This window comes from Limanda limanda, chromosome 3 (genome assembly GCF_963576545.1).
Source record: "Limanda limanda chromosome 3, fLimLim1.1, whole genome shotgun sequence".
NCBI classification, from domain to species: Eukaryota; Metazoa; Chordata; class Actinopteri; order Pleuronectiformes; family Pleuronectidae; genus Limanda; species Limanda limanda.
Genome location: NC_083638.1, coordinates 2640893 through 2659056, shown reverse-complemented (window position 1 = coordinate 2659056; position 18164 = coordinate 2640893). Strand labels below are relative to the sequence as shown.

At 43.7% G+C, this 18164-nt stretch overlaps 1 protein-coding gene across 1 annotated transcript; it reads right to left on the bottom strand.

Moving 5' to 3' along the window:
- Positions 1 to 10043: 10043 nt before the first annotated feature.
- LOC132998096 (annexin A2-B-like) lies at positions 10044 to 16957 on the bottom strand. Its single transcript, XM_061067590.1, has 13 exons — positions 16896 to 16957; positions 14541 to 14602; positions 14210 to 14303; positions 13601 to 13695; positions 13350 to 13463; positions 13122 to 13212; positions 12665 to 12744; positions 12463 to 12522; positions 12231 to 12324; positions 11539 to 11634; positions 11097 to 11155; positions 10887 to 11009; positions 10044 to 10236 (listed from the first exon to the last, which is right to left on the bottom strand). The coding sequence occupies exons 2-13, from the start codon at positions 14589 to 14591 to the stop codon at positions 10177 to 10179; spliced, it is 1017 nt and encodes a 338-aa protein (XP_060923573.1). The 5' UTR covers positions 14592 to 14602; positions 16896 to 16957; the 3' UTR covers positions 10044 to 10176.
- Between the last annotated feature and the right edge of the window lie 1207 nt (positions 16958 to 18164).

Sequence of the window (18164 nt, the reverse complement as noted above, 5' to 3'; positions counted from 1 at the left end):
ATCAACCTGATAAAATGCTTTCTTTTATTAATTCAGTTTAATTGATTCAGATGAAAACTGCGGATCAGTTCTTACAGAAAAGGAAAAAGTTCAAACCAAAACACATATACCTTTATTTTTGTAAAGAAATTTAATATGATTTGAATTTATGACGATTGATTTAAGGCAGTCTGAAGAAGCGACTGTATATAAAGGAAGAATATATTTGTTTTTATATTATAATATTCACAGTATTTCAAGCTGAGTTGTCGTATTACTGCTTTTTATGTGTGTTTGGGTACATACTTGTATTTCTATCTATGTGAGGACCAGTCACAGACGCAGTGAGGACATTTTGTCTGGTCCCCACATCGTCACGTGTCAGTTTGAGGGTTCAGGTTAGAATCCGGTTTAGGTTTGTGTCGGTTAGATGAGACGTTTTATGAGTGTCCTCACTAAGACAGAGTTGTGTGTGTGTGTGTGTTTGAGGTGGGGGAGGAGTCTTGGTAATAGTATTTAATTTATCACGTAAAGTGCTGAGCGACCTCTGAGCGTCCCGGTCCCTCCATCGCCTCCTCAGCTGCTCCCGTTAATTGTCGGAGCCGAGAGAGTAAAATGAAAATCAACTGGCCTCATAATGAATGGAGGCCATTACTGTGTTTAAAACACACACACACACACAGACACACACACACACACACACACACTCAAGGTTTCCCATCAAATGAGTGTTTAACGTTCAGTCACAACAAAGAGAAACACTAAGACATGAGAGGTCAGAGGTCACTGATCCACACGACTGTATATACAGTCTATCAGGGTGATGGAAGCAGTTGACCAATCAGAGCAGACTGGGCTTTAGGAGGAGGGGGGTCTTAAAGAGACAGGAGCTCGAACCACGTGTTTGAGACAGAGGCTGAACAGAGGAGCAGCAGCAACCTGGATATTTTTTTGTAGCTTTTCTAAATGAACGATTTTCTTTATTTTTTTAAGTTCAGAAACACATTTACTGCAGTAACTAGTAATCAGATTACTTCCATGCACACATGGAGTCTTCACCTGAGCAGAGACGGATCTGTGGACGAGCGTCTTCACACAGGACAGTGAGGACAGGATAATGAAACGCCTCCGAGTCGCTCTGCTAAAGAGTTCATTACCCCCCGTCATCAATCCTTCCTCTTTCTGAAGCTTTACATTCATCAGGAAAATTAAAAAAGTGTCATGTCTGCGGTGATTTGTATTCTTCCATCAAAAACACACACGGCCGAGCCGCTGCAATTTGCATATTCTCAGGATGTAATAATAAGTCACTGAGGCCGAGAGACTCAGCAGGAGGAGACGCCATGGAGACCAGAGTACACACACACACACACAGACACACACACACAGACACACACACACACACACACACACACACACACAGAAAAGGGGTTTCCAGATATAAAACTGGGGAAAAAAATTATACACTGACATATCTATGTAAATATAAACTAAAGATGTAGAAAGAAATAGAAAAACACTTTCAGAACTTAGCAGTTTTTAAATCTGTTTTCAGACGTGAACTCAATTCTGCACATGTTCCGGAAATGTTCTGTATTTAAAACTCAAATCTCCAAGTCAGTTCCTCCGGACGTTTTTGGGATTTTTCCTGCTGCCCTGTCTTGAAAAATTTTAGAGCGAGCGAGTGGACGTGTGGACGAGGTTTCTAACACGTGACGTGAAACCTGAAGAACACAGAGATCTCAGGATGAAGAAGAGGAGCCGGACACGTAGAAGACGAAGACGTCCACTTGGAGACACGAGGAGATTCCAGATCTTCTGGTGATGAGGCCGGTGTGGAGGAGCTGGAAACAACAACACTGATCTGTCCACAGCAGAGTTTATACGTCATGTCCCGCCTCCTGCTGCTCCACAGGCTCCGCCCCTCTACACAGGCTCCGCCCCTCCAGAGTTTGACTCACTCATCACTTGATGTGTTTCAGTTTTCTGGCTCCAGGTGAAGTTCGATGCAGATTCATATCAATGTAAACAGGAACCAGGATTCACTCTGGATTCAACCTGTGACCACTGGGTTTATATCAGACTCATGCTCTTTATAAAGGAGGTGTGAGGTTCTGTTTCCAGTGGAGCAGCACGACCAGAACCAGGATCAGGACCAGAACCAGGACCAGGACCAGAACTAGGACCAGGACCAGGACCAGGATCAGGACCAAACCCAGAACAAGAACCAGAACTAGAGCCAGAACAACAAGAACCAAACCCAGAACAAGATCCTGAACATAAACGAGTACGAGAACAACCAAACCCAGGACAAAAACCTGAACAAGAACCAGGATCAGGATCAGGACCAGGATCAGGACCAAACCCAGGACAAGAACCAGATCCAGAACCAGGATCAAACCTAGAACATGAACCTGAACCTTGAACGTAAACGTGGTTCAGTGGCGTCTTTAACTCTCTGAATGTCTGATTGAATAATTACTAAAGGACCACAGTCACACTGGAGGATCTTAAGACTGAAACAATAAAATAAGTATTTATCAGATTGCAGCTACGTCCTCTTTTTAACGTTCACTCCCTGTCGGGGTCACTTCCTCTCTGTAGTCGGACTCACTGATTGGCTGATCGGCTCCGCGGCTGCAAACAGCATCACATGGAGAACGAGCAGCGTTCAGCCGCAGCGCCGGAGCCAGTTTGCCCGTGTAGTTTGTTTTGAAGTGCTGAGCAGTATAGCCGAGGGCGGGGCGGAGGAGGGGGGGGCGCGAGATTCTCCGCTTCCCTTTCGTTCGCTTTAATTTTAATGATGCTCTTCCTCAAGCTTAAGTAAAGTCTTCCACACTGGGCGCTGGAGCCAGGGAGGGTTTACAACTCCTTTGAAATCAGATGCAAGTATATATTTAATTTTGCTGCAGGCGAACGCAGACTCCGATTAATTGGCTCCTGCTGCTTCGTTATCTGCAGAGTGAGACGTGACCGGGATGGAAGTTTGCTGCTCGGCGAGTTTCCTCGGCTACGCTCACCTGAAAGTTTTCTTTGACTTTCTGCCGCTCGTCAGCAGGCGTGCACGGAGCCACGCCCCCTTCGGTCGACTTCCTGCAGATCACTATTTGATTAAGATACATTTATTTGTCCCAAACACATGCACACTCATGCAAGGAGGGAAATGTAACCTCTGCTTTTAACCCATCTGGTGCAGGACACACAGAGCAGTGAGCAGCCATGTACATGTTACCTGTTAAAAAGGTTTTTAGTAGTTTGTCCTGACTCTTGTTGGGGGTTAAGGACAGAGGATGTCACACCATGTTAAAGCCCTATGAGACGAATTGTGATTTGACTTGATTGATTGATTGATTGATGTACGGCGCCCGGGGAGCAGATGTTGGGGGAGTAAGGTGCCTTGCTCAGGGGCACTAGACAGGGTAGGGAGAATCCTCTTGGATTTTTGGACAGATCAATCCAGGTTCGTCTTTTTGTTGTTTCTCCGTGGAGTCGAACCAGAGACCTTTTCTGCCCAGAGTCCAAGTTTCTGCCACTAGTCCACCGCCTCTCAGGAATGTAAATAAGTTGGTGTTAAATAAATCATGTGCACAAGTATATCTGGTGAATGCATGGGGGGGGGGGGGGGGATTTACCTCACGTCAGCTTTTGGCCTCGTAATCAAACTCTTCTCTCTTTGCTCCCGAATCTGTTCACTAACAGATTCCACAAAGGCGACATGTGTTTGGCTGTTTGCTTCTCCTGCTTCATCTCCACACCTTCATGGGGAGAAAAGTAGACTTTACAAAGGTTTGTGGTTTCCCGGCAGCGCTCGGTGACATCTCTCCGAGCCGGATCCGGGTTTCAGCGGCAGCAGCAGCAGGGCGGCGCGGGCGGAAGGAGATGAAACATTTATGCTAATTGTTGCAAAACTTCCCACAAAAGACGACAAGACAGAAGCAGCGTGACGAGGAGCTGTCATCCTGACGAGCCTGGAACCCGCCGCGGAGGAGCAGGAATCAAAGGTCCCAGCGCTCGGGTCCCGGGCGGGGGGGGTTGGGGGGGGGGCGCAGGAGGTCGCAGCCCCTTTCAACGTGTTTCTAATGAAGCGCCGGCATCAGGAGCACGTCAGGCTGGATTAGCAGACGCCGCGTGTCACGGCTCTGACTCCAGCCTGAGGGCGAGCGCTGCTTCTACCTGACTCCTCCGTCTCGCTCAGCGTCTGTCACCGGCTCCGTCACCGAGGCCTCACATGAAAGACAGGATGCAGTTCTGATGCACTCTGCATATTCAGGAGCAGCAGAAGAAGAAGAAGAAGAAGAAGAAGAAGAAGAAGGAGAAGAAGAAACGGGAAGATTAAACATGTGCAGCTCAGTAGGCGGGCATAAATAAAAATGTTAAACTTCCATTTTCCCGGCTTGATTTGCATTCGTCTTTCGCAGAGACGGAGACACACACTCACACACACACACACACACACACACACACACACACACACACACACAGACACACACACACACACACACACACACACACACACAGAGGAACCAGAGACACACGCGTCTTTGTTTTGACTCAAACACTTCTTCTTCATGTGTGTAATGATGATTCAATATGGATCCTGTTTGTTGTGAAATCTGCCGGAGTCGATTTTTAGTTTCCTGAAAAACTCAGCTGTGTGGGTGCGTGTGTGTGTGTCTGTGAGTGTGTGTGTCTGTGTGTGTGTAGCCAGAGGAAACGTGTCGATCCTCGGGCGTCGCTCTCATCAAAGGCCCGATGGAGAAACCTCCTTCAGGCTGAAGAGAGAAAGACGCTTGATCTCTGAGCTTAATTAGCGTCTCGCTCAGTAATTGTTCATTTTACACATCGGAGGGTGGAGGGGGGGTGGGGGGGGGTTGGTGGGGGGGGGAGTGGCAGCCGGCTGCTCTCATCAGGATTCATGACTTGAAGCCGTCGTGATTTGAGCTGAAAAGCCACTAAATGCTCTCAGTGAAATCTGTTGTTGTGAATTAAACATGAAGGATTTGTTGTCGTCGTCTTTTCTTCTGGATTTTTTTAGAGGAACTGATTCTGTCCTGAAGATCAACGGCCGTGAGACGAGATCTTCATCTGCTCTGAGAGGAGGCCTCGTGTTCCTGCTCCTGAGTTCACAGAGTCAATCAGATCAGATCACTGACTTGTGGATCTGTGTGGTCGCAGGTGACAGAAGGACAGAGGCCTGTGACGCCGTCCATCCAGAGACAAGAGACAGAAGAGACCTTTGTCCTCTGTCTCCACTGAAAAATGTAAATAGATTTACATTTTTCTCACTTTATGACTGGACACTGGGATTAACTCCACGTTTCACTCGGTTATAAAAAGTTGACCAAATTATCTTACGTATTCTTCCTGCTGTTAAGAAGCAAATCAATTGAAAATGATAAACATGTATGACACAAAACTAAAATGGCATAAAACATATAACAGAATATATACACAAACATGGACTTGATTGTTGTTTTCAGTCGTTTTTTGCTCGTCGCCATTAAAACCGAACCTGAGGCCGGACGGAGAGCGTGAGGAACCGGGGGGGCAGGAGGGAGGAGGGGGGTTCTCCAGAGGGGGCTGCTGGGTAATGTTTCAGTTTTAACAATGATCTCTGATGAACAACAACAAACAGGAAACAGATTTATTATTTTAAATTTGAAGATTTGCTGATTCTTTTCACGCATTTGTTTATTTTATTTATTCATCAGTCATCAGACGACAATTCTAAATGAATGAACTCAGACACACAGCTGATTGTGTAACTTGTTTAATTTACACGTTTGTACAGTTACTTTGTTTTTACCACTTTATTTCAGATTTGATTTCCTCTTTTACTTTTGGCTTCTTTACCTTCTGAACACCACAGACCCCCGAGGCCCCCCGGGGGACAACATGTGTTCAGGTTCTCTCAGACGTGACAGAGACCATCTTTGTTTATTTAACATTAACATACTTTTGGTTCACGTCCCATCTGCTAACATGGAGGAGGCGGGGTCTATGACCTGTACTGCAGCCAGCCACCAGGGGGAGATCCAGGTGATTCTGTCATCCGTTATGATTCATAGTCTCTGGTTTAAAACCACGACCTCCGTCTGAACCTGGTCTTGACTTCATCATGGGTCTTTCCTCAGGTGTGAACTCAGAACGTCTCCGTGGTTAATTAACCGGCGGCGTGATCACACACGCCAGCAGAAAACTCCAAGGTCAAAGGTCGCCTGTTGTCAGCAAACACACTTTTTTAAAGACTTGACGTGAAGTTCAGATGATTCATGTTAAACTCCGGTTTCTCTGCTGCTGCTCGACGGATCCGGTTCCTTCTGTCCGTCCCCGTGGCGACGGCGTCAGAGAACGAGGACGGCAGCGGCGGCGGCGGTGGTTGTGGTAATTATCTTTGTGCGTGTGCAGCTCGACAACACAGGAGAGGCTGACATTTGGTTCATGGTGAAGTGGCTGTCGTGGTGATTTCTGCTTCATCTGAGGGGCGTGAGTGTGTGTGTGTGTGTGTGTGTGTGTGTGTGAGCTAGTGTGTGAGCGTGTGTGTGTGTGTGTGTGTGTGTGTGTGTGTGTGTGTGTGTGTGTGTGTGTGTGTGTGTGTGTGTGTGAGTGTGTGTGCGTCTGTGTGTGGGGTGGGGGGTTGCCTGGCGATGGGATTATGGGAGCGTGACAGTTGAAGATTAGCTCAGCTTTAAACAAATAACACTCGCGCAGGTCATGAGATCAACAGAAGAAGAAGAGCTGCTGACTTCATCTTTCTTTCTGCTGCGATTAAACATTCGTGACCAGAGAAGAAGAAGAATCGTAGGAAGAAGAAGGTGAACCGGTGAAGCAAAAATGATTTTATAAAAAAAATAACAACGTGACCCTGTGGATGTTTGCCTCCACCAACCACTGCAGATTCACTCACTATTTAATTTCCAGACTCATATGAGGTCATTGTGACCTTTGACCTCTGAAATCGAATCAGTTCATCTATGAGTCCAAGTGAAAAGTGATCAAAACTGTGAAGATTTTCCTTGAAGACAAACATGAGATGTTATATTCAAGAGGCCAAAAACATGTTGTGTTAGGCCACAGTGACCTTTGACCCTTAACCACTAAAATCAAATCAGTTAATCTGTGACGTGAACATTTCACTTAAGGTGTTGTTAAGATAGTGTTCACAAGACTAAAAAAATTGGATTGTTGATGTCACCATCGCCTTTAATCTGTTTATTATTCGCTCTTTTCATATTCAATTAGAAAACCAAAATCGGTAAATTTCAAAATAAATTTGTTGATCGTAGTTTGGATTTTTTGCTCAGATTGAAAATAGGAAAAAAATGGGTCACGGGCCGAACTTTATTTTCAATTTGTATGATTCAGATAGACAGTATTATTATTATTATTATTATTATTATTATTATTATTATTATTATTATAAGACAGTATTACAGTGAAGTTGAATTGAATATTCTTGTAACATCGACTGACGTCCAGTTCAAACCGTGACACAGACTTGACCCCTGGTTCAAGTAGATCGAACACGATCACATCACAAAGATCATCACAACAACTGTATCACAATTCATGGGTTTTAATGTTGTATTTTTTGATCATGTTTACCTTTAATAATAATAATAATGATACATTGTATTTAAATGGCGCTTTTCAAAGCTCTCAAAGTCGCTGTACATGGTGAAGATGAATCATCGGAACATTTACTCAACAACCTCACATCGACATCATGAAAGCCCTTTGTCCACCACTATATGATCTCTGGTCTGTGATTGGTCCGTTGTCATCATCACCTTCTCCCAGACCGCTCACTGGTGCCTTCCCAGCATGCTTTGCTCCTCTCCTCTCTATGATCATCAGCTTTGAACATGAAGCAGCTCAGGAGGCTAATGTTCTCGTCAACATTACGACCAAGTGACAGTAAATCTGAAGATCGGAAGTTTCCTCTCGGTGATCGAAAAGTGTTGTTGTGTTGCACCCGGACATCAGAGTCTATTAAAGGAAACATGTTCTGCTGATATTCAGGTTGATATTTTTTATTTTTTATCACGACTATAAGATGTTTTCATGCTGTAATGTTCTGATTCACTTTCCTCAGACTGTCCATCGCTACAGCTCCTCTCTTCAGCCTCTGTCTCAAACTCTTGGTTTAAGCGGCTGTCTCTATAAGACCACCCCCCCTCCCGATGAAGCCCAGTCTGCTCTGATTGGCCAGCCGGAAAACTGTGTTGTGATTGGTCAATGTCGGACTCTGCTCTTGCTTTACCTGAACGTTAACTTCACACATGTGGCGACGTCGCCTGTGTTTCAGTACAGATCTGCGTTGTGATTGGCTGCTGGCCGGGTCGTTACACTGTTGCATTTCAACACCTGGCCTTATAGTTGCCATGGGAGCAAAATGTTTACTCATTTGTTTGAATCGCCAAGTTCATACAGTGGCTGTGAGGGGGCGGAGCTAATACTAGGAGGATGTAGATGTGGTGTTTTATTGAATCAGTTATTGATTAATCTGAAGATATTGATTATCACTGTAATCTCTTCTCTTCCTCCTCCTCCTCCTCTCAGCTGTTTTTCTTCTTCTGCAGCAGAGAATATGCAAATGAGCTGCGACTGTTGCTTGAGGTAAAATCAGCAACTTTAATTAAAAAATTAGCAGCAAACAAACAAAACGAAAACCTACGAACGATTAAAGGAAAAACAACCTGAAGGAGAAGCAGCGGAATCTTTTCATCTGATTTAATGATCAAACATGAATTAATGTGAGATTACACAAACACACACAGTGATGTGAGTCTGCCGGGGCGTCATTAAGAACCAATATGTTCACATCAAATACCGACTTTGATCCAACAAACACTGGTTCATCCTCAGGAGAGAAGAGAGTCAAACTTCTGTTTCATCATCACTTCAACTTTTCATTTCAACAAAAACAATCTGAGACAAAGTGAGAGGACGTTTCGTTCTGTGTGTGTGTGTGTGTGTGTGTGTGTGTGTGTGTGTGTGTGTGTGTGTGTGTGTGTGTGTGTGTGTGTGTGTGTGTGTGTGTGTGTGTGTGTGTGTGTGTGTGTGTGTGTGTGTGTGTGTGTGTGTGTGACTGAGGTTAAAGTTGATTTTCAGATTTTTAGACTGAACCAACATAAAGGTAAAACAATTTCACAGTTTATGGATCATTGACTCACTTTAGTTTCAGGAGTGTTGTGATGTATCGATCTTTATAAAATATATTTTGATCTCAGGTTAATGACACATTTATCATTTAATCATAACAAGTATTTATCATATATCTATCATACATGTATTTGAAATGTTTGTCTTTTAAATGTTTTTGTATCTTTTTAGATACGTTTACTAGAAGTTTCAGTGTTTCTGTAATTTGTTTAATTAATTTGACAAAAAAAAGAGACGAAACACACAATTAACATGGTTAAAGATGAAGTTGATTCAAACTAATTCATATTTACATATTTTTTGGCTGCCATACCGAGCAGAGAAAATCAAATTCAAAACTTGAAGTTTTCATTATTTCTTAGTTTTTTCTCTAATCCAGGTTTTAATTGTGTATTCTCTTATAATAAATAACTCTGTATAATCTTTTTTTGTGGTGTACGAAGTATTTTTATCAACAGTTTTTTATATTGTAGTATAATAAGAGATAAAAGGAAAGTTGCGACAGGATTCAACCTGGAGCACGGATCTCTTATAACTATAATATAAATATATAATATATAACTTTAAAGGACGTCTGATAATCGACTCTAGATATTAATTGCGTAACTGTCCTGTAGGTGTGTTTGTGTGTTTGTGTGTGTGTGTGCGCTTGTCTGTGTGTGTATTGGCCCTGTGATTGACAGGTGATGACCCCGCCTCCATAGACTGTAGTAAAGACTCCGCTGACCTCGTAAATACATTTACATGTACACGTGTGTATATGTACGAGTGTGTATATGTAATTTTGTGTGTACTATATGTAGCTGAACAGAGCAGGTACAGCTCAGCAGAGTTTATCTGTGTGTCTCTGCTGCCCCCTGGTGGTCACTCCTTTAAAACAGCAAGCAAACACAAACAGGTGAAAAGTTAGTTTTTATTCCACAAGATGTTTCAGATGAAAAGGACAAAGAGATCTAAGGCTGAGCAGGTCTTCAGCCAACAGGTCGAACCCAGAGGCATTCTGGGAAACGGAGTCCTGGCAGAGCGCAGGTCTCAGTCGTCTCCTCCACACAGACTGAGCAGAGCCATCTGGTAATCTCCTTTAGTGTGTTCCTGAATCACACACACACACACACACACACAATGTTATCAATTAAATGTCTTTATTGACAAATCACCAAATTTACGAGAGAAGTTCATGTAGTTAAAGTATTACAGTTTATTATAATGTTTAATATTATCTACGACTGTATACACCCGTCCAGCACTTGAGGAATTGACTTATCTTTCCCCACTTGACTTATGTTATTTTTCCCCACTCAACTTTTTTAATCGCTGAAACAACAAAACAGAATTTGTGTAATTTGATTTAATTTTATTAAGCTATTATTACATTTGATCCATAATGGATTTAATTAAACTAAATACTAATATTTTAACTTTAATTCTTATTCCTGTCAGACTGTCTGATTCAATTAAATTTTTCATTTTTTTATTTTTAAACTCTCACTCAAACAGATGATAACAAATAACGCTACGTTTTGTGTTGCACGTCAATGAATCTACAAATTCTACTAATAAAAGAAAAGACTAAAAGACAAAGGTCAGTAATGTAACTGACCTTTGCTTGTGTGGGACACTCCAGGGATTCTGCGTCTCACACACACACACACACACACACAGACACACACACACACACACACACACACACACACACACACACACACTTACACACACACACACACACACACACAGATACTCACAGCGATGGTCTGGTACAGTGTTCGTTTGTGCTCCCTCTTGAATTCTGTTCTGATCTTCATCAGGTCGACTTCACAGCGTGAAACCAGGATCCTGGTCACCTGCTTCTCTTTCGCTCCTTTACCCTGCACAGGGGAGGGGGGGTGAGGGGGGGGGGGTGTCAGTGTGTCTCATCTTCTGAGTTCACATCTCATCTGTTTTCTGAACTTTACCTTCATGGCTTCACTGAGTCTGTTGGCGAAGTACAGCTGCCTGTTTTCGAAGCACTCCACTGTGAAGAGAAAACACCACGGTCTTATTATCTCCACTGTTCAATGACCTGTCAGACGTTCATCTATATAATCTATAAACACAACAGGATCTGTGGCTCTCAGCTCGTACAACTTTAACTAGTTTATTTTACTGAAATACAAAACTGAGTTAATGATTCATCCTCTGCAAAAAAAATGTAACCTTTATTGTGATTTGTTCTGAAAACCAGGTTCACTGAGTTATCTTGAAACTTTAGACTCCGATTGGCTCTGGATTTTTTTTCAAGATCAGAAAATTACAACACTGTTAATATAAATGTAAAATATGTCTCTTATTAATTACAGGAGATGGATGAGGACTAAGAAGTTCCGGTCTGGTAGTGATAAAGATTGTTGGACGTACCCAGAGTGAGGAAGGACTTCTCCAGATCTCCCTTCACCTCCTTCCTGATGCTCTCCTTCATGTCGTACGGACTGTAGCTCTTATATCTGTCGAACACTGACGGCAACAAACAGGACAACGAGTCAGAGAAGAAGCTGCTGCTTCACCCAATGTCTCGATATTACACTCAACAGAGGATCAATGTAGATTCATGTTAAAGACAAAAGAAAGAAACGAAAATTCAACTGAAATTAAATTAAAAAAATGGGTTGGAAGAGAAAACAATAAAAAAAAAGGCAGAATTTAACACAAAAAAAGGACAGAATTTCCATTGGATATAGAAAAGAGGAAAATATGTTATTAAGTTAAAAAACATGTTGCAGTTGAATTAACAAATGTCATTCAAAAGTGACAGAATTTGTTTAAAAAAGTAATAATTGAAAGTCAAAGCAACCAGCACTGATCATTGAAAAAAAAAAATTAGCCAATGATGTTGATATTATATATGTCTTGATTTGGCACTTTACAAATTTAATTTGATTTAATGCAAAAAAAATATTCATTGAATATAAAATACTATAAAATATATATAAATAATAATATTCTTGACATTAAAAGTGAAACAGACGTAGATTTTGTGTGTTGATCTGTGAATTTGCTTCTGGACATTTAGACGTTAGCCGTGTGTTTTCAGGGTTGTGGGTGCAGTTCACCTTTCCGCAGATGGGGGACGCTCCTCTGAGACATGATGGAGATCCAGGAGGTCACGTCGGTTCCCTTCTTCTTCACTCCAGCTTCATACAGAGACTGAGAGGTTCACACACCGGGACAGAACGTGGGACAGACTCGTTACAGGGGATAGAGGCTTTCGGGACATTCCATCGTTAGCTACTGAGGGAATCAGCACAAGTATTTTAATAATTTAAATAAGAAAACTTGACTCACTCTGGCGTCATCGTCAATCTTCTCATAGTCGACAACGTTCGAAGGCTCATCTCTCTTTGTCTGCAAAATAAGAAATAAAAAACGTCAGCAGAGACATTTTAAAGTTGTTAACAGCAGCACGTGTTTTTGTCATTTTAACAAACGCAACTTAAAATTTCAAAATCACATTTAAAAGTTTACAAAGTTAAAATATTGGATCGACCTGAAGCAGAGCCAGCAGCAGTTTAGCGAAGTCTCCGGACGTGTCTCCTGCGACATCTTTCTCCAGCTCCTTCTTAAACACTGAAGAGAGAAACGTGAAAAACGATGAAAAACAGACGTAACACGAAGGAAACTTGTGACGAAGCTTTTTGATTTTTTGGTTTGTCCTTTGTTATATATCACCTGACCTCCTCCTTTGCTCCTGTCATAACTACTACCTCCACTAGAGGTCGCCCGCCAGTTAAACGTAACTATGGAACTTCTAAGATGAAAGGGCTTTTTTGAAATTTTTATTTCTTATCAGAAACATTAAGAAACCATCTTATACCAACATATACTTAACTTCTACTGATTTGTTCTGGGTTTGATCAATGTCCCATTTGCTAACATGGAGGAGGCAGGGTTTACGACCTATTCTGCAGCCAGCCACCAGGGGGCATGTTAACGGAACATCTTACTGTCTTTGTAAACCCTCTTTATCTCCAGCATCTCTTCGGTGCTTCGGGAGCAGACCATCTCGATGAGCGTCTCCTCGTCTGTTCCCAGCCCCTGCACACAAACGCCCCCTACAGGTCAGACTTCACACTGCATTTACAGGTCAGGGAAAAACATCATAACTTCAAATCAATGCGACTGTAGAGCGCCCCCTGCAGTCCCCACCTTCACAACACTGAAGTGTCACTGACCTTCATGGAAGCTCTGAGCTCGGAGGCGTCGTACTCAGCCGTGCTCTTCATCAGACCCAGCATCACAGCCTCCAGAGGGCCGGACAGCGCCCCCTTCAGGGCTGTGGGCAGATCCTGGAAATATACAGTACTTTTAAAAACTCGCCTTGTTACAGTCACTGAGTAAACCATTGGAATAAATCTATTCATATTTGAATCATGTACTGGTTCAGACCAACATGTTAAAGTTCATCGTGTCAAACGTCTTTAACCTTCTTGGCGAGTCGTTCATATTCGAATGCGATCTCTTTGCGCTGCTCGGAGCTTCGTCTGGTCAGGATGTCGGTGATCGTCTGCTCGTCTACGCCTGAAGGGAACAGAGTTCATTTCTCGTTTTCACTTCTTCAGTAACAGTCGGAGGAGGAAGTTCATGTCAGACCACGTTAGAAAAGTACAACACGGTCAGGGAAATGTTTGGAGCCCCCTAGAGGACAGGTTATCCCTGATGGACCCTCATATTCACACTTTTTAAAATGACTCATAAGCTTTCTTGACAGTTTTATGGATTTAATATAAACCTTTAACAGGAACCATGATTTTAGTGAGCTCACATAAACGCACGATAACCCTGGAGGCCGCAGAGTGCATTACAGCAACAACAACATCTATTCTCAGAATTTCCCAGCTGCAGGGGAGGAAAGATTGTTGAAATCTGACTGAGCTGTTTCTGCTCAGTAGTTTGAAGCCTCGTGTTCGTCTCCACAGTGAAAAACTTTATTTAAACTCATGGGAGGACGCTGTCTGAGTCCGTCCTCACTGCTGGAGTCAGATCCCAGTACCGAGCCTCAGAGTCGTGTTGCTGTGATACTGGACTCACTCACCTTTAGTTTTGATGGCCGTCTCAATCCTGGCAGCATCTTTGTACGGGTCAAAGTCTCGTACCGGCACCACTGTGGGGAAAGTGGGCTCCTCTTCCTGCAGAGGACAGAGACACATGCTCGATAAAACCTGAAGATACCTGAAAACATCACAACCCACAGGGAAGCTTCTCCCGCTGCGTTTAAATCAGTGCAGCGTTCAGGACGGAGAACCTGACGGATCGAGTTGGATTAACTTTGGGTCTGGAGCCTTTGCTAAGTGAAGTAACTGAGTCCTGCCGGGTGGGTGATGAGTGCAGGTGTAATGTGGAGCCTCGTGTTGCAGGTGACTCACCGCGCCGTATGACAGCGTCAGTTGACCCAGGAACTCCGACACCAGCGACATGATGAGTTAACCTGCAGGGACACAGACAGAGCGTCGCTGTGACATCACCGGAGGAGGAAACACGTACAACCACGACTCAAGAGACATCGGTAACATCTGTAACGTTCTGTCGGATTCACTGCTGACGCTAAAACATCTGGAACGCCCCCTGGTGGCTGGCTGCAGTACAGGTCATAAACTCTTTAGTGACCACTGGTTGTACTCTACTTTTCACAATGCATTGTGGGATACTACAAGTCCACTTTATAAGAGTGTAGCAATTATCATTAAACCTTCTCAGTTTGTTCTTTGATGGTTAATTATTTTCCGACGCTCATGATGTTTTTTCTGTGTCTTTAGTAACAGAGAGAATCAGCTTCAACCCTCCATCACTTCCTGTTTGTTGTCTCCTGCAGGTGGAGTCAGTTATCGTGAGCAGCAGCCGGACTGGACCCCTCTGACAGCAGAAGAAGAAGAAGCTGCAGGAACCACAGCGTCGAGGTGGCCACACCAGACGACTTTATAACCAGGGTCAGTGACCCCGCCCCTTTAAACCCCTCCTTTGATTTGATAAAACAATAGTTCACGTCCCGCAGGTCGTAAACACCGGTGTGAGGTGTGTTTGATTTATTGACCAGGACATACCAGAGCTGCAGATAAGGACCGTTGATGGTGAGCAAACAGATCTGAAGAAATGCAAGAGCCTGTTATGTAACACACTCACACACACACACACACCCACACACACACACACACACACACACACACACACACACACACACACACACACACACACACACACACACACACACTCTGTCTGAATCAAAGCTGTAAACTCTCGACCCTTGGTCTTCATCCAAAACGTTAACAGGATGTGAATGAGGGTCAGTGAGGGTTGGTTGCTTAGCAACGGCTGGTACAAACAGTCCTGAGTCCAGGAGGCAGATTTAAAGGCAACGCCTCTAATAAAGGTAATTCATATATCTACACTGTAAAACATCTGCTACTTTATATACATGTAGTGGTTAAGTCCACTGGTTCCCAACATGGGGGTCAGAGGAAAACAGTTACTGGGCTCATAGCTACATCCACAGAAATGTGAGCGTATCTTCGTCCTCACTAACGCACCTGAAAACACACGTCGCATGACTGTTCACGTGCACTGGTCATGTGCTGTAAACAGGAAGTAGATTGTCTCCGCTGCAGTTGGTTGTTTAGTTTCAGAAAATATGAACGAGGAACAGTGACAGTGAAAAATAGGAGCAGGGATTTATTTTCCTAGAGCAACAACGAGGTGGAACAGTTACTGACAGGAAGTGTTAGCGACGCCTTGTGTTCACAGCTAGAAGTGGAATCATGTGACTGATAAGAACCAATCAGGAAGAGATCAATCAAAGTTTATCTGTATAGCCCTATTCACAAATCACAATTTGACTATTAGATTATGACAAGGTGCCACATCCTCAGGTCACCTGACGTTAAGACGAGTGGGATCAAGGCGTCGGGTTCTGAAGTCGTTTTCCTGCTAAGCGATAAAAAACCAGATGAATAAATGAGGCTCCAGGTGTTTCTGTGAATTCACACGACCTCTGAACCTGAAGATTTTAAGTAAAGTTCCTCTTCCTCTTTCCTCTGCACCGTCCAGTTGTTCCTCTCGTGTCTTCTCGTCTTGTTGTCTTCTTCTGCCTCTGTTCATAACGTTGCCTTCCTGTGTTTGTCTCCAGGATTTATGCAGCTGTCTTCACTTTCTGCTGTTCAGCCTCTCGTGGAAATTCTTTCCAGAAACATAATCTTTGAATGTGAGTGTTTAGTTTCAAGCAGCCAAACAAAACTCCTCTGAATGACTCATCTCCCTGCAGCTTCAAAATAAAAGCCTATTTTCATCTGATTCCAGCGAGTTAACGCACGGATCTGATTCTAACGTGTGATGCTGGTGGAAACTCCAGAGAAAAGGAGAAATACACTTCTGACTCGTCTCATCCCCACCTCCGTGTGATCCTCCCTCAGCTAATGACACGAACATGATACTGTGGTAATTACAGGCGGGCAGAGAACCCAGTGGGTCCGAGGGGAAGACTTTGGCGGCCGCACCCAGCGACCAGACGCTTGTTATCACTTCTCAAACTGTTCACACGAGTCTCCTGAGCCACCTTTCTTCTTTTAATAGATTCTTCACAGACACTTAACAACTCGTTCGACAGATGTTTTCTGCAGTTAAAGCACCACTGGAAAAAAGTTACTTAATACTTAGTTGACAGAGTGAACATTCAGTCGTTCATCCACTCACACAGAGAAACAGTTCATCTAGTTTTCATGTTTTCTTACCTTCAGTGAAGCAGCAGCAGCAGCAGCAGCAGAAGCTCCGTTATGAACCCGGACAGAACAGGGTGTGCCGTTTAAATACCAGCTGACACACACACACACACACACACACTCTCTCACACACACACAAACACACACACTCTCTCTCTCACACACACACACACACAAACACGCACACTCATATCTCGCAGCCCTGATGATTCAGTGCCAAACACATGGATATATAAATTCCTCACTGAGGTTCGGACTTCCTCACCTCCTCTGAGCCTCAGACATCAAGTTTAATAAACTGCACGTATCCATAGCAACCGAATCGATGCCTCATATTATGTTAAATATATATATATTATGTTATGTCACATCACAATTACTCAAACCTGCAGCTCTTGGTTTATGTTCCTCACAGGAAGTGTTGTGATAAACAAACTAACGTGCTGGAAGTGGCCCCAGTTTGTGACGCTCATGTGTTAGTGTGTGGGGTCTGTGGCTCAGGTGGTAGAGTGGGTTGTCCACGAACCAGAAGATCAGCAGTTTGATCCCTGCCCACCCCCCCATTCTGCATGCCAAAGTGTCCTTGTGAATGGGTTAAGGGCAAAACTAGAAAAACGCTTTATAAATACAGACGTTTTAGCATTTACCAGGTGTTAGCATAGAGCATAGCGTCTCCAGAGAACATTCAGAGGATCTGCAGAGTTCAGTGAGTGTATGAAAGTGGAGAAATATGGGTCTAGATGACGTTTAACCCCCATTTCTCACGAACCCTTATCAAAGCCCCCTCCAAATGAGGTCACTTCCTGCTGTGATTCACCTGCACACCCACCTGTGGCTGTGAGAGTAGGTGAGGTCTTCCTGTAACTGATTGAACTTTGTCAGATCCATAAACGCCCCCCCCACCCCGTCACACCCACTTTATCACTGCCTGGGTCGATGACAGTCACTGATTAAACCTCCTCCGAGCACATCAGAGTCCAAGAGGATTCTCCCTACCCTGCCTAGTGCCCCTGAGCAAGGCACCTTACTCCCCCAACATCTGCTCCCCGGGCGCCGTACATGGCTGCTCACTGCTCTGTGTGTCCTGCACCAGATGGGTTAATAGCAGAGGTTACATTTCCCTCCTTGCATGAGTGTGCTTGTGCATGTCTGTGCATGTGTTTGGGACAAATAAATGTATCTTAATCTTAAAACTGAAACCTGGGACATCTGAAGGTGAGACAGTGGACATTAGATGTCTCGCTCGGTCCACACGAGACAAACCTCAGCTCAGTCTGTGGA